The following is a 22584-nucleotide window of genomic DNA, read 5'->3' as shown; positions in this document are numbered from 1 at the left end:
TTTCTCTTTTTTTTGCCCTACAGGCCTGTTTGTGAAAGGGCAATGCGTTAGAAGTCAGAAGGCACTTAAGTTAATTGATGCTTTGCCTTCTATCTGAACCAAAGAAATGAAACTGAACTATCTGTACAATATTGAATTGCATCATATTTTTTCCATTGCATCGAATTGTATTGAATCTAATTGAAATCAGATCGCACTGCATCATAATAGAGGTGAATCAAATCGCATCAGTAGCTGCTTCATATGTACCTACTATACAACAGACAGGGCAGGATTTAGACCTCTAAATGCAGTTTACTTAAGTACAAAATACAGCGACATATCAAGAATCGCTCTAAATGGAAGAAACAAAGACCCAAAGACAACAGATGAAGCAGAAAGTGGTGGAGACAATGATGAATGAGAGGATACCAACTGGGAGTGTTCAAGTGTTCAGTGTGAGTTAAAAATTGTTCAACTAAGTGAGAAACTACAATTTTGGCAATGGTGCAGTGTTTAAACCTATTTTATGTCAGAATGGTTTATAAATGGTAAAGACACATATGCACTCCATTGCAATGGCTGCCAAATCACTTTGTATTGTTTTGTAGCAAATACAGCATGCAAACTTGAAGTGGGGTGACGAACGTTGTTTGTTTTGACCTGAATATGCATTAACATTTGTGAGGTCAAGATATTGCATGCCTGAAAGAATCTGAACCTTATTTTAAAATAGTTTATTTTTTTATATTTAGATTACATGGTCCATTTAGGGACACACAGATGTGGTTGTTGTGTTATGCATACAGCACACCATATCACACCATACCAAATAAGTATTTACATGTGGGTTGTGTGTGTATGTGCTGTTTCACTGCTGGAAAGTTGATTATTTTCTGTACTTTAGTGTGGGAATATTAATACTGAAGACATTGAAATGATGACAGAACCAATATAGAATTATATAGTCAACAAAAACATGAATAACCCAGAATGTTTTAAATATTCATTTCTTCAAAGTAGCCACCTAATGTTTTGATGACAGTTTTGCACACTCTTTGCATTCTCTCAGTCAGCTTTAGAAGCAGTCACCCAGAGGTGATGAGAACTTGGTGGCTGCTTTTTCTTTACTCTCAGGTCAAGCTCATCACAAAACATCTCAAGTTTAGATCGGGTGATTGTGGAGGGATCTAATGCAGAACTTCATCACTCTCCTTCTGGGACAAAGCTCTTACATAATCTGGAGATTTGTTTGGAGTCATTGTCCTGTTAAAAAAGTAAATGATGGTCCTATTAAGTGCAAACCAGATGTGATGGCATGTCACTGCAAAACACTATGCTTGTAAAGTGTGCCCTCAATTTTGACTATATCGCCAACAGCGTCACCAGCAAAGCACCTCCTCCATGCTTTAAAGTGGGAACCACACATTCAGGAACCGTCTCTTCACCCTTTGTACGTCTTACAAAGACATGGCGATTAGAACCAAAAAAGTACAGTTTTCCACTAATCTAATGTTCATTCTTTGTTTTTCTTGGACCAAACAGGTTTCTTTCACTTGTTCTAAAAACAAAAAAAACTTTGTTTACTTTGATGCAATTTGACCATAAAGACCTGGTTCACACAATCTTCTCTGAACTGTGGATGTTGAAATAATGTCCGTCACTTGAACTGCGAGTATTTATGTAAATCTGCATTTTTTTGTGGCTGGTAAATCTAATAAACTTATCGTGTGCAGTAGAACTAGCTCTTGGGCTCCTCTTGGGCTTCCTGCAACCATCCTCATGAGAGCCTGTTTTTGCAGACTGCACTTGGGGATACTTTTAAAGTTCTTAGGCAAGACAGTTTTCTTGATTTTCCTCACCAGGGCATCACCACACATGCTGTACACCATCTGAGTCGAACAAGTTTATCTTAATCTCATCAGATCACAGGACATGGTTCCAGTAGTTCAGGCTTTCTTCTGTGATGATGGCAATGCAAACCAACTTTTTGCAGTGTGCAGCGTATGGTCTGACAAGTGAACCATCCGCTTCTGCAACCTCTAAAGCAATGCTGCAGCACTCATGCATCTGTTTTTTAAAGCAGCTTCTGCACCTGACGCACAGCATGAGAAAGCAGCTTTTTTGATGGACCCTTGCGAGGCCTGTTTCGAGTTGGAACTCGTCTTAGAAACCCTCTGTATCACCCTGACCACTGTACTGTAACTCAGTTTCAGGGTGTTACTGATCTTGTAGCCTCAGACATTTTTGTAAGAGTATATATTATCTCTTATTTGAAAATTTGTATGATCCTGTCAAGCAGACAAAAACATGAACATGAATAGGACATGTGGCTTTGCATCGTTACTTACAGCTGTTATCACTTTGTTGCCAGCTATTTTGACAATAATGGCAATATGTTGAGTTATTATCAGAGGACAGTAAATCTCTACTGCTATACAAGCTGCACATTGAAATATATCCAAGTTTTATTTTTATATTTGGTCCCTTGAGAAGATATACTAAAATAGTTGCTAAAATTTTAGGGGTGTACTCACTTTTGTGAGATACTATATGTCCATTAATCATATGATGATGATAATGGTGATGATGATGATTATGATAATGATCTTGATGAGGACAATTGTGGTGATGATGGTTCCTCAACGTGGAGAAGACCAAATAAATTTTTATCGACTTCAGAAGAGGACCTCCACAGCACCCCCTACTAACCATCAGCGGTGCCGCAGTGGAGAGGGTGAGCAGCACAAGTTCCTGGGAGTGCATATCTCTTAGCATCTCACCTGGATGACAAACACCACATCACTAGCCAAGAAAGCTCATTCACGCCTCTACTTCCTACGCAAACTAAGGAAAGCACGAGTCTCACCTCCCATCATGTGCTCCTTCTACCGGGGCGCCATTGAAAGCATCCTCACCAGCTGCATCACTGTGTGGTACGGAGGCTGCACTTCTTCCTGTCAAAAGACTCTGCAATGCATAGTGAATGCAGCCAGCAAGATCACCGGTGTCACTCTGCCCTCCCTTATGGACATATACCACACCCACCTCACTAGCAGAGCCATCAGCATAGCTGAATTTACAGCTCACCCACACTTCTTCATTGCACAAAAGACACTTTATACTCTCTGCAGAATTCTGCATGAATGGACATGTTTACATACACCTATTTAAAAACCATACATGTACAAATTATTTGAATCTGACCTTGTTGCATTTGTACACATTACAGTCTTTTTTGTACTCCTGTCACAATGCTGCTATCTGTCTTGCACCTTATAAATGCCTTTATACTCAGAACTTCAGTATGTTAACATATACCAGGATGTACATTTTGACCTTACACATTCAGATGTTTACAATATATATTCATGTCTTTTTATATAGACTGCTTAAACAAACTTTCTATATTGCATTGACAATGGAAACACTTGAGAGAGAAGAGAACTGGTATTTTGATTCCTCTGTATGTCTGCACATATGGTGGCATTGACAAATAAACCTTTAACCTTAATGATAATGATGATGATCTTGATAATGAAAAAGGTGGTGGTGATGATTCTGCTGATAAGAATGATGTTGATGATGAATTTGATGGTGATGATAATGATGATGATCAGAATGGTGATGATTGTGGTAATGATGATGATGGTGATGTTGAAGATGATGATGATGGTAATGATAATGATGGTGGTGGTGTTGATAATGAGGATGATTAAAATGGTGATGGTGATGATGGTAATGATGGTGATTATGATGATGGTGGTGATAAAAATGATGATGATGATGGTGGTAATGATGATGATGATGATGTAGAAGATGAGGGTAATGATAATAATGATGATGGTGATGATGATGATGATGATGATGATAATGCTGTTGATGATGAGAATGGTAAATGTGATGATGGTGATGATGATGATGTGGTGGTGATGATGATGATGATGAGAATGGTGATGGTGGTAATGGTGGTGATGATAATAATAATAGTGGTAAAGATGATGATGGTAATGATGATGATGGTGATAATGATGGTGTTAAAGATGATCATGGTGGTATTGATTTTAATAATTATTATTGCTTTGAGTGTCATCATCCTTCATACTAGAGTTACAGGATGTTGTTATGAAACTCCTCCACATGTACCATATTTTCGTGGGACTTTCTTTCATTAGTCAGCAAAAAATAAAGTTAGCTCGGACAGCAAAAGTTGTGCGAGCGGCTGATTTCCGGTTCCGTCGCTTTGCGCTCCGCCAGTGAAGTGAAACATGGCGGCGGCTGAGACTGATCGGGAAGCGGCGAGCGTTCTCTGCAGCGAATTCCTCCATTTCTCGGCAAAGGACACTGCTGCGGTAGGCGACAGTTCTCTTGAACACATCAGAAACCGTTCCCCTTTCGCATGGGGTCCGTGTGAAAGCGGCTCGTGTTTGTTTCGCGGTGATAAATTTCACCATTTTCCACTCGGCTTGTTTTTTTCACCGAGGCGTCCTGCCTAATGCTAATGCTAATGGCAGCGCTATGATAACTAGCCAGGTTCTTACTTGTTTTTTTTGCTGCTCGCAAGTACTCCAATAACAATGACTTACCAATTAGCTATTATTAAATGCCTTATTCACATTTAATCTCGTTTCCCACTATTGCTAACTTGTTTTTTTTTTTGCTTTTATTTGTCCTTTTTAAATTTTTATAAACTGTTTTTATGACGAATTAGCTAGCTGGCTAACTGTAGGGATGTTTTGTCATAGCAGAGGAAACTGATAAACAACACTGGCTTTGTTCTGCTCTCAGGCAAGCTGGGGACAGCTCTGTACTGCATTAATGGATTCCAACCTGTTGCTCTTTATTTTTTTTATTATTTTTTAATTAACCTTCTTCTGTTTTTGTGAACAGCCACTCGGGTCTGTATTTCAGATTTGGTCAGGTCAGGGATTTTGCTTAGAAATGCAAATAGCTCATTGCAGGTTGGACAATCCCATGACATTACATGTATCCCATAACTTTGGATATATTTGGCTTTATAGAAAATAAATAATTGCTTTAGTGTTTTAATGACGTTTTTTTTTTTCTTTAAAGTAGGTATTTATCATCCGTCAAAAACTCCAGGTCATCACAGTGATCATGACTCGGCTTTATATTGACGTTCAGCCACTTGTCATGATACAGTGTAGGACTGCTGCTTTCGATTCGTTTAGTAATCGAGTATTTTAACGATTATTTAATTAAATAATCAAGTAATCGGATAAGATGTACCTTTTCTTTATCAAAGAGCAATACTAAATGAGAGAGAAAATAAGACTGGTCTCTTAAAATAAACAGGACATTTTTATTTATTTATTTATTTTAAATGTAAATTTCTATTGCTGAAATTGCATAAAAGAATATCAGTCAAAACCAAACCTATTTAGTGCATTTAATAGCCATATTGCATCAAAATACAAATACAGTTGCGTTTGAAATGTCCCTCTGCCGTGGCCGTGTAGAGCAAGTTATGGGAAAATATTCGTTTAATGAAACTCATGATTATTCTCACTCATGTATTTATTAAATCTCTGTGATTTCTTGTCTCCGGAAAAGCTGCTTGAAATTGTCCATGCACCAAATCCATGCATTTATCAGCAGCTTTATTTAATTAATTAATTACAATTAGATTAATTTGCATTTTCGTATTTTATACGCTGCTGGAAATCAGCCGACCTTCTTTCCGGTTCTTCCTCACTGTTCGTTCTCTCCGACGCACACTCGCAAGCGATTTAAATCGTCCCATCAATCCAGTCTTTCAATTCTGCCGTTCTGGGACATTTCCAGTTGCATAAGATCATCCTGACACCTCGAATACGACCTTAATAAGAATATATGCATTTTTGGTTGTTTGTTGGGTGCCACTTGCTTATCTTCAAAACACCTAGGCTTTCTTTAGGTATTTCTTGGCATTTGCACCAGGATGGGTAACCTTAAAAACATTCTCATATTAAATGAAAATAAGTGTCTTCCATTTCATTGCATTTCCAACATAAATTATTATTATTTTTTACTATTTTAAGTCTGGATGTATGCTTTTATGCACATTGTATAGATTGTCCAGCCGAACATCATTAATTTTAATCCCCAAATCATTCAAACGTATTGTCGTTTAAGTGGCATTAACTTTAGACCAAAACCCTTTTTTTTTGTTTTTGCTTTGAATAATACTGTTAAATGAAATATTTCAATTTGTCATCACCTATTTGTTCTTATTATACATGCTGAGAAAAAGCAGACTGTACCAACTAAAAGTTGTGTATTGCAATGAATTCAGTGGTAATTAGTGATGTAGGTTAGTAGGTCAGAAAAGTGCCTTGTAATCCCTTTGCACCTGCAGCCTTTTAATACCTTTTTCAAGGAAACACATTTGAGAATTACACGCAAGTATAATTAGCATTATACCATACAATAGAGATCAGATTTGGTGCTATTGTTGAAGCCAAAAGTTTACAAATCCCCCAGGCTAAAGTCATATCAACAATGTTGCAGTCCCTGTGTCAAGCCAGTTTATTTAAATGGTATGATCTCAATTCCATAAGAAGTCATTTTAGAATTTCAGCTCTATATATATCATATCATGTCGGTGCTGTTTAGTGCCTTTTGCTTAACCTAAATCAGAAGCTTTTAGTAGGGCTCAAGCTTCTTACAAAACTTTGCACAATTTTTGCTCAACCCTCTACAGAATTGTGGGGTAAACCGTGAAGCAAGAACGCATGATCAGGGAACTTTTAATGTCTCAAACTGTATCACAGGGGTTGTAATATCTTCAGCTAGGTAAATTATCATGACAACCAACTTTATATGACTAACCTGCTAAGTTGAAGTCTTGTCCAATCAGAGAGCTAGGATTTATGATAGGCAATTTTTCTGGATACTTGGTTTGTTTTTGAATAAGGTGAAATGTTCCAGAGGATTTTAATTTGTTTTGTTTTTGTATTTTAAAAATCAGAATAAATCAGCTATCGATGATGAATCTATTTTATTTTTTTTTTGAGTAATTGCTGCATTATACTGCACACACATTACTTGTTAAAGCGGTTAGTGCACAGGAATTTATATTAATAGTTTGTCTGTATATAGCATCAATGTTTAGGTAGTCTATTTATTACATGCAATATGCAGTATCTATTAGTAGCAAAGTGGAATTTAAACAGACAATAACAGAAAGCCATGACCTCTTTTCGCCCCTATTTGCATGACTTGTGATTAGTCCATGACTACCAGCGTTAAGGCAAATTGGCCTACGCCATTTTTCTATTTGTCAGTCTTAAACTACATGGAGCTTGGCATGGATCTTGATTCCCTAACGGTATTGCTTTCTTAAAATGTTTGTCCATTCTGCATTACCAATCAGTTTAACGATCAGTTTGTCGATCAGTTCAACAGCCCAATTGGAGGGCTGTTAAACGCAAGTTTCTCTTTCAAACATCCGTTTGGTATCTGACTATGGGAATCACCTCAGGCGTGAACAATTCTGGAAGCACCTATCGCACAACGGCTGTCAGTTGACGGACCAATCACCACAGTGATGCGGGGGTCCCGCCTCCCTATATACACCCCTCTAGAAGGTCCCTGCCTCATTCTCATTCTCTTCCCTGTGAAGATCAATTTTGGAAGCTATCCTCAGCAGATCCTCTTAGGGGTTGGCTAAACTGTACATGGGTGAGCCATTTTGGTACGCCGTCGACCACTGAGGCTTCTTTTGCGGGAAATGTTCACTGTTAAGGTGAATATTTTTCTTCTGCTCTTCCTGTTTTTCCTTTAGTTGTTACAGCTCTTTTCCTTCATTTTTCCCTCTTATGTTAAGTGGGCCTGATATCAAGAGGTCTCGTTTATCTCCTGGTGTTCGCATCTCTGTTATGGTGACTGCGAGCCCATCTAGTTACCCAGCGGTAGGAAAAGGCCCCTTTCGTCCGTGTGCATGTGTGTCTATGATGTCATCCCCAATGGATAGCGTGTTTGGAAGTTAGCACATGCTAACCCGTTAAGGGTTTTGGAGCGCTGACGGGCCGCACATAAAGGAAACCCATGTCTCTCTCTGCTACCCATGGAAAGGGATGAGTCTGCTTCTCAGGCATGGTGTTGTTTGGGAGAGTTGATGGATGAAGTCCTTTTTGACCTTCCTCCCTTCTTTGATTTAAACTTTATAGTGTGTGACAAGGAAGAGGAGGAAGATGATGATGAGGATGCTTGTCTATTGGAGGATTTGAAGGAAGACGAGGATTGTGTGATTCTCCCTCCTAATCTTCTTTCCAGGGATTTTTGGGACAAACCCTTCTTGCATAGAGTACCTGTTTCTCTAGACTGGAGGTGCACAATATGGAGGATTTGGGGATGTCCGACCCTCCCTAGTTGAACTGTCAGTGGCAAGTCGCCTCCACCCAATTGGCGGGCAGCCCTATTCTCCTCCTCCCCTTCACTGCCGAGACGGACAGAGAGACTGTCTGCCTCTCTTTGCCAAAGCCCAGAGGCAATGCCTATTTTACAGCAGCAATGGGTAAGCTTTGCCCAGCTTACTCTCAGGGAGGAAAGAAGAGATGGGCAACCTAAACTGGGGTCTGGTTTTGGGTAAAAACTGTAGCACACCTCTACTTAGCACAGGAGTTTTGTTTCCCGTTTTAGCACAGGAGCTGTTTCCCAAATGGGGATGGGTTCCCCTTTTGAGTCTGGTTCCTCTGAAGGTTTCTTCCTCATAACATATAAGCGAGTTTTTCCTTGCCACAGTCTCAAAAAATGTTTTCTGTGCATTTCTGGGCAGTGTGCCGAGGCCCCGGACGTGTGTAAAAAGTCAAACAAAAACACACCCAAAGACATACGAATTAGTGTTGCAACCACCAGCTCCGGGCTGGTGGGCAGCGGCCCATTCTCTGCTCGTGCGGAGAGTTGGTGAGCATGCGCAGTTCACCCTTGGGTATTTTCCACAATATAACGAGGGCGCACAGAAAATTCCTCGGGTTTGCCTATCGGGGCACAGCCTACAAATGTTGGACAGTTCCGTTTGGGGTGGCACTAGCCTCAAGGATCAAATGTGTCGAGCACTAGCACCTCTGTGTACAGTGGGTCTCGGAGTGTCAGCATATTTGGAGTCCTCTGTGCTTTGTCACAGCGGGAGGTGGAGGTGGATACAAATTACCCCTTGCCTAAAGGGTGTAGGCTTCGAAGTAAATGAGACAAAAAGCTGCTTAGTGCCCAGGCAGGAAATCATTTATCTGGGTCTCAGGCTGAACTCAGACCTGTACCAGGCTTTTTATCAGAGGAGCACATCAGGTTGATTGTTGGTTGCCTTTCCCTCTTCCAGTGAGGCAAGAGACTCCCAATCAGACTATGCTTATGCCTTCTAGGTCTGATGGCCTCGGCAATGTCTGTCATCCCGAATGAGAGAGTATCAGTGCTTGGTAGCTTTGCTTGCACGCTCTCTGCCACTGGAGAAAAACACGTTTTTCGAATCAGGAACCCCGGTGGGAGCTGTTTCCCGGAGAAAAGTAATGACAACTGATGCGTCGCTCACAGGTTAGGGTGCAGAGTGCAAGGGCAGAATAGCGAAAGGGAAATAACCCATTTTTATTCAATACGGGCGACTCATCCCAGGAGTAATAAATGCAGGGGCGTATCTCCTGTCCAGGGGAAATCCCCTGTACGGGGAGTGGATTCTCCACCTTCAGGTGCTGGACCTGTTGTGGGAGAGGTTCGGCCGGGCTGCTGTAGATTTTTTTTCGCCTCGCACGAAAATACTCATTGCCCTCTATTCTTCTGTGGATGCGTTGGCTCACCCGTATGATCGTACCGACTCTAAAAAAAGAGTAAGTGAATGCGGTCACTCAGTAATATTGATCTCTTCGAACTGGCCAGGGAAATTGTGGCTGACAGAGATAATGCATATGAGAGGAAATGGACTGTATTTGTGCAAAGACATATTGTCCCCTTTCCCTGTTCTGTGGGAGAGGTGTTCTGTTTTACTGCAAGAACTTTTAGATAAGGGCAGAGCCTTTTCAAATCAAAGGTTTATCTCGCCGCTATTTCTGCATGCCATTTAGGGATTGACAGAAATGCTTTAGGTCATTTACCCCGCTTGTGTGCAGGTTTATGAGGGAGCGCGGCGCTTGAACACAGTTTTAAAGCTGCTGATTCCGCCGTAGGATCTGTCTGTGGTCTTAGCGCGCGCTCTCAGCCTCCTTTTGAGCCGATGGAGAGTATTGATTTGAAGCTCCTTTCACTAAAGGTTACTTGATGAGCTCTTTCAACCGCGAAGCGGGTTACTGAACGTCATGCTTTGTCGGTTCATAACTCCCGTATGTGGTTTGCTATGGATTTCTCACCAGTAACTCTCAAGACTAGTACGCCATTTGTCCCTAAGATGAGCGAGTTAGCTTTCGCCTGCACACAGATGGATTTGCTGTTTTTTCCATCCGCCCTTTTTTCGTCGTTGGCGGAGGAGCGGCTTCATTGTTTGTGCCCAGGACAAAGGGATGAGACGGAGTAATCGGGGCTGATTCTCATACGGGTAAATTTCAACCAAAGTGTGTTAAAAAGATAATCAATAAATAAATAAAGACCTCGCAAGCGAAGGATGGTTACATTTTTCACATCTCCACTCTCCGGAAAGGGTGGAGCGCTTGTATAAATTTTGCCACAAATTGCTAAGTTGCTATGTTTGAAAGAGAACTTTAGGTTACCTTCGTAACCCCGGTTCTCTGATAACAGGAATGAGGTATCTCGCCACACTTCTCTCCTTGCAGTGGCAGATCTGAGCTATATATGAGTAATATATGAGAATGAGGCAGGAGTGTATATAGGGAGGTGGGACTCCTGCATCACCGACAGGTGTTGTGTGATGGCTTCCAGGATTGGTCTCACCCGAGGCGATTCCCGTCGTGACATACCTCACTCCTGTTATCAGAGAACCAGGGTTATGAAGGTAACCTTAAGTTCACTTGCCTGAACTACCTGATCACTCACTAGCCACAGCCTGGTCTTCAGGGTCAGGATTAAAATGGGCTTTCAATTGTTTGACAGCAGGCTTGTGACATTTGGTGCATCCTGTCATCATAGAACAAACAGAGGACTATTCCTTACCCTGGTCACTGTGAATTATCAGTTATCTAATCACAACTAACACAAAAATTACTAATGGCCGGTAACTGCTTTATTTATTTTATATGTAATTACTAGGGTTGTAACAGTACACATGCATACCGGAATTTTTCGGTAAAGGGGTTTTGGTGCTAGAAAGCTTTACACATTGAAAATAAATTTTTTTTGGTTATTTTTTTATTATTATTAAACACCACAACAATGTCAGGGGTATAAAAAAATTACCTAGAGTCTGCGCAGTGTCACTGTGGCTACTTTACACCAGATTTGTTTTGTGCATGCATGAAAACGCTTTATGTCTAGCTTCAATTCCTCGAGTAATCGGAGAAACACTTTTTACTCATTACAGAGCAAAAGTAAATATAGAGAAAAGAGAAAATAAAACAGGTGTGTGTGTGTGTGTGTGTGTGTGTGTGTGTGTGTGTGTGGAGGGGGTAGAGGCGATAGGCGGAGGGAAAACTTGTTTTTTACTATCACTCCTGTACACTACATATCCCTAAACGTTAAAATTTTTACTTTTTCTTCTTTGCTTATCTTAATTTTCGGCACAATTCGCTTTCTGGCTTCGCTTCGCCATCTAGCAGCGGCGTCTTGAGCTCGTACCTCAATTTTTTGCTTGCGTAACAAAGCCAAAAAATCGACAGAGTGACCGCTTGTATTTCGGAAAACTCGTACATTAATGCACTCACAGGTCAAGGTACCACTGTAGTTGTGAAAGGAAGGAGGAACACAGTGAACAATGACTTACTTGATCGGCTACTGTTTAGATACAAGCCGTTGTAGCGCGTTGAGTCTGGGTGAAGGGAGAGCTCACTAAAACTACAGTTGCAACAGAAATCCTTTAAGCACAGACAGGTTTTCAAAACTCGTGCTTTTTTTTTTCCTGGCAACAGCGTTATGGGTTAGTCAAAGAAACTAAGAAATAAGCATCAGAAAATGAAAGAAGGACATAATCCTCGGTCTCCACACACGCAGTAATACCGGAAGAATGCAGTGCCGGTCTTTTCCCAAAGTACCGCTATGCTCCTAATAGAAGCGCAACATATTTCACCTGTTACACCATGTTTAACGTGTCTTTCGTTAAAGCCTGTGTAAAGTACATTAGTGTAGACAGGCTTATAGACAGGTTCGGCTTATTTATGTTAAAAATAAAAATATTTGTTAAATTCAGTGGGTGTGGCTTATATAAGGGTGCGCTTTAAAGTCCGGAAATTACGGTAAACGTATTTGTCAAATTTGTAGCCTTAGTGTTACATTTCCAGCTTTTCCATCAGTATGCAATCAATCCAAGTAGACTAGATGGGCATTCACTTGCTCAACTTAACCATAACCGACATTGTGTTGCTGATTATGACTACTCATGCTACAGCCCTCTGGGGTAACACTGTTAGGTGTGTGGGCCACTTTGCCCTGACATGCTTTTTTATCTTGGTCCACAAATGGGATTTAGGTCAGGCCGTTGCTATGGTTGCTCCAGTACTTTTGCTCTGTTGTCTTTAAACCAGTTTGTTACTTTGGTGGTGAGCTTTAGTTCTTTGCCGTCCTTAAATAATCTAGTTAGAAAGAGGTTTTTAACTTTATTTTAACTTTCTGACTGATGTCTCGAGGGAGGAAAGTGGAAGCTCAGTGGAAAGACTGATCAGAAATTTCTAATCCCAGCACCACTGCTGGTTTTTCTTTAAAAAAAAAAAAAAAAAAAAAGGCTCATAAATGAAATTTAGTTGTTCAGGATGACTACCCAATAACAAATGTTATTTCCATTGTTCTATCAGACAAGAGATTAATTCTCCAAAAGTCTTGGAACAAAGGGGTTCTCAGCAGTCTGTTGTTCACTTGTACCCTTGAGACCAACCTTTCTTCTTCCCTGAATTTCGCTGTGTTTATAAAGATTTTTTTAGTATTTTCAGTTGTTGAAATTTCTCTTGAGAACTGGAACTGTGAAAGGCACCAAATAATAAGGTTCCAATCACAAGACTTTAATTATAGCTACAGCTAGACAAGTTAAACTCTCAGGGCAAATCGGTGCTCTAATTCCCAACGACTTGTTACGGTGCTGGTGTTTTGCATAAAAGCAATGGTACAGCCCTTTGGTGTAACTCTGCATCTCAGCCATGTTTTTGCGCCAACCTTATCCGAAATACTCTTTCAGTTCAATCCACAAATAGGATTTATGTCAGGGCTTTGTAATGGTCACAATCAATGCATTTAATTAGCCTTTAGGACAACTTTGGAATAATGTTTAACTTAAAAGTCCAGCTTTATGACTTGGGTGTTTCCTCCCAGTGATGCTGTCAATGTCCTTTACCAGTCCCTTTTTCCAGCGAATATGCATTCCATCTAGCAAATCCTGCAGTCTTTTTTTTTCTTTACTAGATCTGTATTGCTTTAAATGTCCTGTTCTAGAGATTCAGACCGACTGAATTGACTGACGAGACAATTGCTTGAAAGTATAAGGTGTTCCTAATAAAGTGCTTGCTGATGTCTGTGTACAGAATTGTGCTGTAGTTATTAAATTGCTGTTATTTAATGAACCTAGTGTCTAGTTTTGTAGTTGTATTTGATTGAAATGCTACAAATAACCTTTTACATATGTTATTGGTATTTAATCTATTTTTAAAACAATTCATGCAGTCATTAAATTAGTCCCCAAGTATCTACCGTATCTTTCGGACTATAAGCCGCTAATTTTTTCCCACGTTTTGAACCCCTTGGCTTAAACAACAAAGCGGCTTATTTATTGATTTTTCCTGGGTTTTTCCTGGTTTCACAAACTTCAAGCCAAAAAACGGAGCCCTATAACATTAGACCAATAAAATTTCCGAACGGAAACGAACAAAAACACCTCACCTGTGTTCTAAGCTGCACGGCATCGGGAGAAAAAAAAACGTTTTTTTTAAACGCGCGACGATGCCAAAAGGTGAATTCCCAAGAGAAATAGTTGTGAAAGGAAGGAGGAAGACTGAACAATGACTTTCTTGGTAGGCTACTGTTTAGATACAAGCCGTTGTAGCGCGTTGAGTCTGGGTCATGGGAGAGCTCGCTAACTCCAGTTGCAACAGAAATCATAACTTTTTTATTTAATAACTTTTTTTAATCAAATATCTTTTTTATTATTCTTGGCAACAGCGTTACAGGTTAGTCAAAGAAACTTAGAAATGAGCATCAGAAAATAATAAGGACATATTCCTCGGTCTTGCACACAGGCAGTAATAGCGGAAAAATGCGGCTGCAGCCTATTCCCAAAATGCTGCTCTGCTCTTGAAGGAGCCAGAACATATTTCACCCATTACACCATGTAACAGACACTGTCTTTCGTTAAAGCCTGTGTAAAGTTAATTAGTTTCAATGTAGACAATGTAGACAGGCTTATAGACAGGTGCGGCTTATTTGTTTAAAATAAAAATCTTTGTCAAATTCAGTGGGTGCGGCTTATACATCGGTGCGCTTAATAGTCAGTAAATTACGTTAATTAATCTCACTTCAACTATTTTGGCAATGAGGCATTTTGTTGTTTATTTTCTCTGTAGGTTGCTCTGAAACTGTGTACCCAGAAGGTATGAGACAGAATTGTTCTTTTGAAAATCAGTATCTGGTGAGGGGAAAATGCTGGCTAGTACCATTTTTCCGTTTAATATTTAGTTTGAGCTCTACATTAGCAGCCAAAAAAAGCGAAGCCAGTCAGAATGCAGCGTAAGAGGAGTACAATAAGAATTTTTTTTAATTTAACTTATTTCTCCTCATGACACATTTTACTGACACTCAATCCAGAATAAGTGCCACGACAGAAAAAAAAGTTGCTTTTTTTATTTTATTTTATTTTATTTTTTTAACATCCCGATAAAACTTTCCTACAATTTAATGTATTGATATTGCAGTTGTTTGATATGTTCTCATTGAAATAAATACATATATTTTGTTTGCAATCCTCCCATTTAATATCGTCTCCTTAAGCCTGTTTTGGAGGGTGTCTCATATTGTGACTTAATTGGGTAGTTTAGTGTTTAGTGACTGCCATACAATGCAGGATGACTTCATGTCATGATGGGCTTCCATGACGCATACATCTGCATCTGGTTGTGGTTTGAAAAGGTCTTGTACAATCTTAAAAGCATTTTAAGATCATGACATTTTGGTGGTTTTTGCAGACTAGTCCTCAAAGGCAGCAGGTTCAACATCTCAGCTCACTAATGCACTCTTTATGACCGCAGTCAGACAACACACGCATTTTTAAAAAGCCATTCTGGTTTCCGGATTAGCCGTATATCAGAACATGTTGATATCTTAGATATTTCTTTGCTTAATTTCTGGTAATTACACCTCGGTGTGGTTTGGTTTCTACTGGGGTGTTTGATGTTCAGGCATTAATAGTGGTGAGGTCCATGATTAGTTTTTGTTTGTTTTATTTAAACTTTTTCTTTACTTGTGTTTTGCTTAATTATACAAATGTGCATTTATTTATTTACAACCACAATATAAAAAACTTGACAGTGTTAAATGTAAATTAAAAAACAAATGTAATTTGCAAATCTCATAAATCCCTATTTTGTTTACAATAAAACAAACAAACAAAATGTTTAAACTGAGAATGAATTAGGTCTTTTTGAATTTGATGGCTGTAACAGGTCTCAAAAAAGTTGGGACAGGGCCATGTTTACCGCTGTGTAGCATCACGTTTTTTTTGTCTGTATACTTCTGGGAACAGAGGAGACCATTTGCTTAAGTTTTGGAAGATGAATGTTGTCCCATATGCGACTGATACAGGATTTTAGCTGCTTAACAGTTCTGGGTGTCTTTTGTTGTATTTTTCATTTCATGATGCGCAAAATGTTTTCAAATAGTGAAAGGTCTAGAGTGTACGCAGTTCAGCTCAGCACCCGGACTCTTCTACTACATATGCTATTCTATTATTATGCTATAACGTGTATATACCATTCAGTATTGCTGGAGCCTTTTCGAATGTGCAAGCTCCCCATTCCACAGGCACTAATGCACCACCATACTATCAGAGATGTGGCTTTTCCAAACGAGCGCCGATAACAAGCCAGACGGTCCCTCTCCTCTTCGGTCCAGGAAGTGGTGTCCATGGTTTCCAAAATAAACGTTTTCCGAACAGAGCAGTTTTTTTTACTTACTTTACTTGAGCGATTGAGACTTTTAGAAGTCTAGTTAATGTACCAAATTTTTGGACTATAAGCCGCTACTTTTTTCCCCATGTTTTGAACCCCACGGCTTAAACAACGAAGCGGCTAATTTATGGATTTTTTCCTGGGTTTTTCCCGATTTTACAAACTTCGAGCCAAAAAACTGAGCGACATAACATTAGACCAATGAAATTTCCAAACAGAAACGAAAAAACGTACCTCACCTGTGTTCTGAGCTGCACGGCATCGGGAGAAAAACTTTCACCGGTGTTGATTTTTAAACGCACAACGATGCCAAAAGATAAACTCTAGAGAGAAATACAGTAGTTGTGAAAAGAAGGAGGAAGACAGTGAACAATGACTTACTTGGTCGGCTACTGTTTAGATACAAGCTGTTGTAGCACGTTGAGTCTGGGTGAAGGGAGAGCTCACTAATTCCAGTTGCAAATGAAATCATATAAGCACAGACAGGTTTCCAAAACTCGTGCTTTTTCATTTTTCTTGGCAACAGCGTTATGGGTTAGTCAAAGAAACTTAAAAATAAGCATCAGATAATAATGAGCAAATAATCCTCAGTATCACACGCACACACATGAAGTAATACCTGAAGAATGCAGTGACGTGCTGTTCCCAAAATGCCGCTCTGCTCTTAAAGAAGCCACAACATATTTCACCCGTAACACCGTGTAACAGACACTCTCTTTCGGTAAAGCCTGTGTAAAGTTCATTAGTTTCAGTGTAGACAATATTTTTAAAATTCAGTGGGTGCCGCTTATATAGCGGTGCGCTTTATCGTCCAGAAATTACGGTATGTGCTGCATGTTGAGCAGCCTAGTTAGTACATCATTTGAATCTACGTGTGTTTCAAATTCAACCATGGGCTAATTCTCAGCTCTTCTGTTCACGCTACAGAAATGGCTTCAGGCGACAGATCTGCCCAAAGACGTTTACCAGCATCTGGCTTGCTACGTGCCCAAAATCTACTGCCTTGGGCCCAACCTGAACCCTCAGAGCGAGGACCTGCTGGCCCAATTGCTGCTGCAGGCACCAATGGAGTGGTACCTGTGTGGAGAAGAGCCTTCAACCGGGCTAGCCAAGCTCGAGCAGAACAACCAGCCTTCCCAGCTGTGTGGTCACGTCTTTAAAGTGGGGGAACCCACGTACTCCTGCAGGTAGGAGACCACTTCAGATTTATTAATTTTTTTTAATAGCTGGAAGCTTGCCAACTTTTTTTATTTTTTTTGTGTGAAATATACCAAATAGTACGGATTAGGGGTGGACGCTGTATCGATTTGTACCTGACTACTGGTATTATGTTGAGCCATGATATGGATTTTGCTATACAGAGGATGCAAATTTACAAATTCTAATTTAGTCCAACTCCTTACTGCGCAGGCATTAGTAATCATCCACAGAGCATTATAACAGTCCAGCTTATTAGAGCACAAACCGCCTAGTCAAACGCACACCAGCAACAAACTAGTTTGCCAACTAACGAGATTTAACATTCGGCATGGCAAAAGGGAACAAGACGATCGAACACGCAGAAAGTCACGTTGAAAAGCTTGAGGAAGAATTGGTTAAAAAGAAAGGGGGGCTCCTCTGCTGTATGGAACTGGTTTGGGTTGCCAATCTCGCAACATCGACCAATACTATGCATGTGGTGTCGCCGTGTTGTAGCCAAAGCTGGAAACCCCAGCAATCTTTTTAACCACTTGAAAACCATAAAAGTTCCTGAATATGAAGAACGCTCCCAAAATGCATGCAACAGATATTCCCGCCCGAAAACGAGCACAGCTTCCACTCAACAATCATAAAATCTTTATTCTCTGCCGCTACTCCTTATGACGAGACAAGCAAGAAAATGGAAAGCCATAAGTGAAATGGCGCATCACACGGTAAAGGACATGGTACCCATTAAAACTGTGGAGAAGGAAAGTTTCAGAAACTAGAGATTTGAAGTCAGAATGTCCTATAGAAGTGTCCAAAGTCACAGCAAATACACAGCATTTTAATACTCTTCCTCAGAGCATGGATAACACTGTTCTTTCTTTTTTTTTTTTTCTTCAACGGTTACCTCATCTTCCACCATTATCTCCAAGATTTTCATTGCTTTTCATTATATTGACAATGGTGGCAAGTCCCATCCATTTTTTTTTGTATAAATTAGGCTGACCTGTCCATTACCTTCAAACATGTCATGCATCTGCACCTGCTAGAGACAAATACTTTCACACATTTGCACACATTAATCACTTACTGTGGATATACTGATTATAATTAATTGTCGAGAAAGTTTAAAACACACCTTTAAATGTAATTCCAATTTTTTTTACAGAAATTATTTGTTTGTTGCTAATTGGCAACAGAGGTTAAATTGAGAACTGCAGCTTTTCTTAGACTCTGAGGCTGCTGGCCATCCTTACTGATGAATGATAGGTTGTTATTAGGTTAAGTGATTCAGGGCAGATTTCTGTAAGCCTGCTGGAAGGCCAGAGCGTGTGTCTTTTCTGCTGACTGAACTCAAGGAACTAATGGTTATGATGACTCAGCACACATTGCTCATACCCATCTGCATATTTCATTGTTAGAACATCAGTCTTGTTTGGTCAGTTGTATCACAGTGAAAATGCCAAATGTTTTGCCATCATTTCTATGTTTATGCTACATTTAATGGCTAAAATCTAATTTGTTGTTTTATCATGGAAACCTGGTTATTAATGTAACAATCTCAGTTAATCTACTCAGTTAAATAAATGTAAAATTGTTCTTTGTTAATGTTAACCGAGGCAAATTAAACACTGACGTTTTAAGAAAATTCATGCATTTTTGATGTCTAAAAATGTTTGTATTCATTTCTCCTTTTTTTAGGGAATGTGCAGCAGACCCAACGTGTGTGCTGTGCATGCAGTGCTTTTTAGGCAGTGTGCATAAGGAGCATCGTTACAGAGTAAGCGCAGACACGCCTGAGCGCACACATCACTTTCTGGCTTCCTGTGGAATCTCTGTTTCTGAGAGTTCAGATGGGAAGATCATTATTTAGAACAGTGTGTGCCGGCTGTGCAGGAGTCAAATGTTTCTATGTGCAAAATGTGTCTCGGTTAACACGTGTCTTGGGCTTAAGGTTTGCTCTACACACAACGAGGAGGTCAGCAGTGAAGCAATGCTTCCGAATTTTTAAAGACCCCTCTAGTATAATCACTCTGCATTGAAACCATGTCTCCTGTAAGCAGAGTATCTCCTGCACCAGTCGCCACATGTCTGTTCCAGGCTGAGCGTGTGTGAAAATGTCACTTCCTTAATTTGGTTAACGTGACCCTGCCCTAAACGGCAATCTACTGTGTCTGATTCCTTGAGAGTCCTGATCCAGCCGGACCTGTCCTTGACACATGACTCTTTCTCTCCCTCTCTTTTTAGATGACAACCTCTGGGGGAGGGGGGTTCTGTGACTGCGGAGATACAGAAGCATGGAAGAAGGGTTTTTACTGTCAGAAACATGAGCCCAACCTCGGTGACTCCACTCAGGAGGTCAAACACCAGTTTGTCTTTTAGCTTATATCTAAAGCACTAATAAGAGCACAGTTATAGGGATACAAGTGGCTTAAGAAGTTAGTTTAAAATCCATGTTGCTTAGTCATACGTTCCAAGTCACACAAATAAACTAATGGCATGAATCAGCTCATTTTTATTTCGGCAACTTTAAAAATAAAGATCATAAAAAGACCAATAACCATGCCATGAGTTTGTGACTTTCTGTTTTTGTAAATTCAGCACAAAGTTTTAGAACTTTTTTGGTTCTATGTAAATTGAAGTGTTAGGTTGTGAATTTGCTACATTTGAGTTGCCATCTCATATTTCTTTGACACTGAAATTCAATCCCACTTATTTCAGGATCCCCTTGCCAGTTTCTCTGCAGACATGATTGCCCGCACTTACAATATCTTTTCGATCCTCCTGAAATATGCTGTGGACATGCTCACATGGGACAAGGAGGATGAGCTACCCCTAGGCCTTGAACCACCGTATGTACAAACACCAAACATCATTTGCTGCTGCTGCTTTTTTTCTTTCCTTTTTTTAAATTTTAAATCAGCCTGACATTTTCACTTAAAAGCATTTCTTGTAAAGTGGATATGCTTTCTTTTTTGCAGAGAGCGTGGAGACACCTATTACTGCATGCTGTTTAACGACGAGGTGCACACTTATGAGCAGGTCATATACACTCTACAGAAAGCTGTGAACTGCACACAGAAAGAGGCTGTCAGCTTTGCTACCACAGTGGACAGAGATGTAAGATTCTTCCCTATTCATGACTAACACTGTAGTTAGTAGAGGTCGACCAATTCATAGGTTTTGCTGATTAATTGGCACCGATAGTTGATTGCTGGAACTATCATCTATCAGCAAAAATCCATAGAGTTTTTCCGGTTTCCAGTCACTAGAGCGGCCTCTAGAGGTGAATCACTGACACCACATGCTGGTTTTATTTACGCATGCGACTGCGCACTTCACAAAGAGCGCAATACTGTATTATATTCTTTACTATAGAACCATAAACTTTGTTCTGGGTGCATTCTCAACGTTCTATTGTGTTCAATTAGGCATTTCTATTGTGTTCAATTAGGCATTTAAAAAAAAAAAAAAAAAAAAAAAAATATATATATATATATCCGATTTTTCAAATTGTACATTTTTATGATGCAGTACTTTTTTTTTGTAATTAAAGTTCTAAATAATGTCATTTCATTTATTTATTATTTTATTGTTTTAAATCCTGTATTCTTTTACAAAAAATATTAGTTGATTAATCGGTTATCGATTAACTGTTTCCCCACAAACCATTATAAGGTTTAGAAACGCCCATTATTTTCTCCTATGTTTAAAAGCAAGCCATTTTAACAGTTGGTTAAATAATTAGTCATTACTGTTCTGTTTGGAGCAGCTCATTTGTAGGGGAAAATCAGTAATGATAAATGTTCTGTATTTGTAATGCATCATAGGAATGTTTTGAAAGAGGTGATGTGCAACCATGATTTACCCGCCTCATTAATGTAATACAATTAGCCTTTATTTATTCAGTGTTTGGGGATATACAGTGGTACCCTGCTTATCGACCGGCTCGGACATCGACCCGAAATTTGCGCCCGCTGAATGACCAAATGCCCGCTTATAGATCTTTATTTTTTTAAAATAAATTTATTTATTTTTATTACCCCGACCCACGTGGAGCGACGGAAAGGATCTTCCCAGTCTCGCCTCAGCCTTTGTGGAGAGAGCATCTATCGTAAATTATACTTTGGTTTGTGAACAATAGTGTTATTTAGCGGTCAATATAACAATTTAGTGCGTGTATATTGTATATTGCGTGTACATTCGCTCTTCGACCTTTTGCATTTTGACCGTTTTAAGGAACGGATTAAAGTCGATAAGCGGGATACCACTGTATTAATATTCAAGCCAAAATATTCAACTTTTTATGCACACGTGTTCCTTATAAACATGATGCAAGTTTTCGGGTAATTTTCTAAATTGATCCTAGTTTAAATTCTCCCCTATTTTCTTGTGTAAACTCTGTACCCAAGGTGTGTGAGATCATGTGGTTCAGCATCTACATCATTGGTTATAGCAAATGAGGAATAGTCTGTTTTCTAAAATAGTTGCATTTAAAGTCTTTTGTTTTTTCCACTGCAATCCTCTGCCTCTGCCCCAGCTTAATATTTCTGTACCAGATCCTCAGTTCTTTGTTGTGTGTTTTGGTATTTCAGGGGCGGAAGTCTGTGCGTTATGGGGATTTTCAGTTCTGTGAACAGGCCAAGTCGGTCATTGTGGTAAGTTGTGTGTTCGTGTTTCAAATTTCTTTGCCTCACTCTTGTAGACATGCCGCTTCTGTACTGTAATGTGTTTGTGTAAAAAGTATCTAAACTGCGTTTCTGCAGCGGAACACAAGTCGTCAGTCGAAGCCCTTGCGAGTTCAGGTCATGCACTCCTCAGTGGTCGCACACCAGTGTTTTGCTCTCAAAGCACTCTCCTGGCTTGGCTATATCATCAGATACTCAGGTTTCTGCCTAATACTAATCCGTTGCATTCTTGTACACCCTGAAGCTTTATTTTAATACAATACGCACATTCGGATTGACGCACAAAATCTCTGCTTTTTTGATTCTTTAGTATGTCACTTGTACGCAGGTTTATGTAACAATCAGTTTTCTTTCTTCTAGATGCCCTGAGGAGAATCCTGTGCCAAGTAGGGCTACAGAATGGCCCTGATGGAGAGAACTCCCTTGTGGACACTTTAATGCTTTGTGACTCCAAAATGTGGAAAGGTGTGTGTGTGTGTGTGTGTGTGTATTTT

The 22584-nt window shown here is 39.7% G+C and overlaps 1 protein-coding gene across 9 annotated transcripts in view; it reads left to right on the top strand.

Annotated features, from left to right (window-relative positions):
* The first annotated feature begins 4035 nt into the window (after positions 1-4035).
* ubr2 (ubiquitin protein ligase E3 component n-recognin 2) overlaps positions 4036-22584 on the top strand; it is a 48595-nt gene continuing 30046 nt past the window's right edge. For all 9 annotated transcript variants that reach the window (XM_046868030.1, XM_046868039.1, XM_046867982.1 and 6 more), the window contains exons 1-9: positions 4036-4331; positions 17145-17404; positions 19104-19182; positions 19650-19760; positions 20124-20254; positions 20384-20522; positions 21998-22060; positions 22169-22289; positions 22451-22555. In XM_046868030.1, the coding sequence (XP_046723986.1) occupies positions 4248-4331; positions 17145-17404; positions 19104-19182; positions 19650-19760; positions 20124-20254; positions 20384-20522; positions 21998-22060; positions 22169-22289; positions 22451-22555 (1093 nt within the window). In that variant the 5' untranslated portion in view covers positions 4036-4247. The remainder of the gene's footprint in view (positions 4332-17144; positions 17405-19103; positions 19183-19649; positions 19761-20123; positions 20255-20383; positions 20523-21997; positions 22061-22168; positions 22290-22450; positions 22556-22584) is intronic.

This window comes from Silurus meridionalis, chromosome 2 (genome assembly GCF_014805685.1).
Source record: "Silurus meridionalis isolate SWU-2019-XX chromosome 2, ASM1480568v1, whole genome shotgun sequence".
Classification (NCBI taxonomy): Eukaryota; Metazoa; Chordata; class Actinopteri; order Siluriformes; family Siluridae; genus Silurus; species Silurus meridionalis.
Note: the sequence above shows the minus strand (reverse complement) of the source record. Positions and strands in the feature narration are given on the sequence as shown.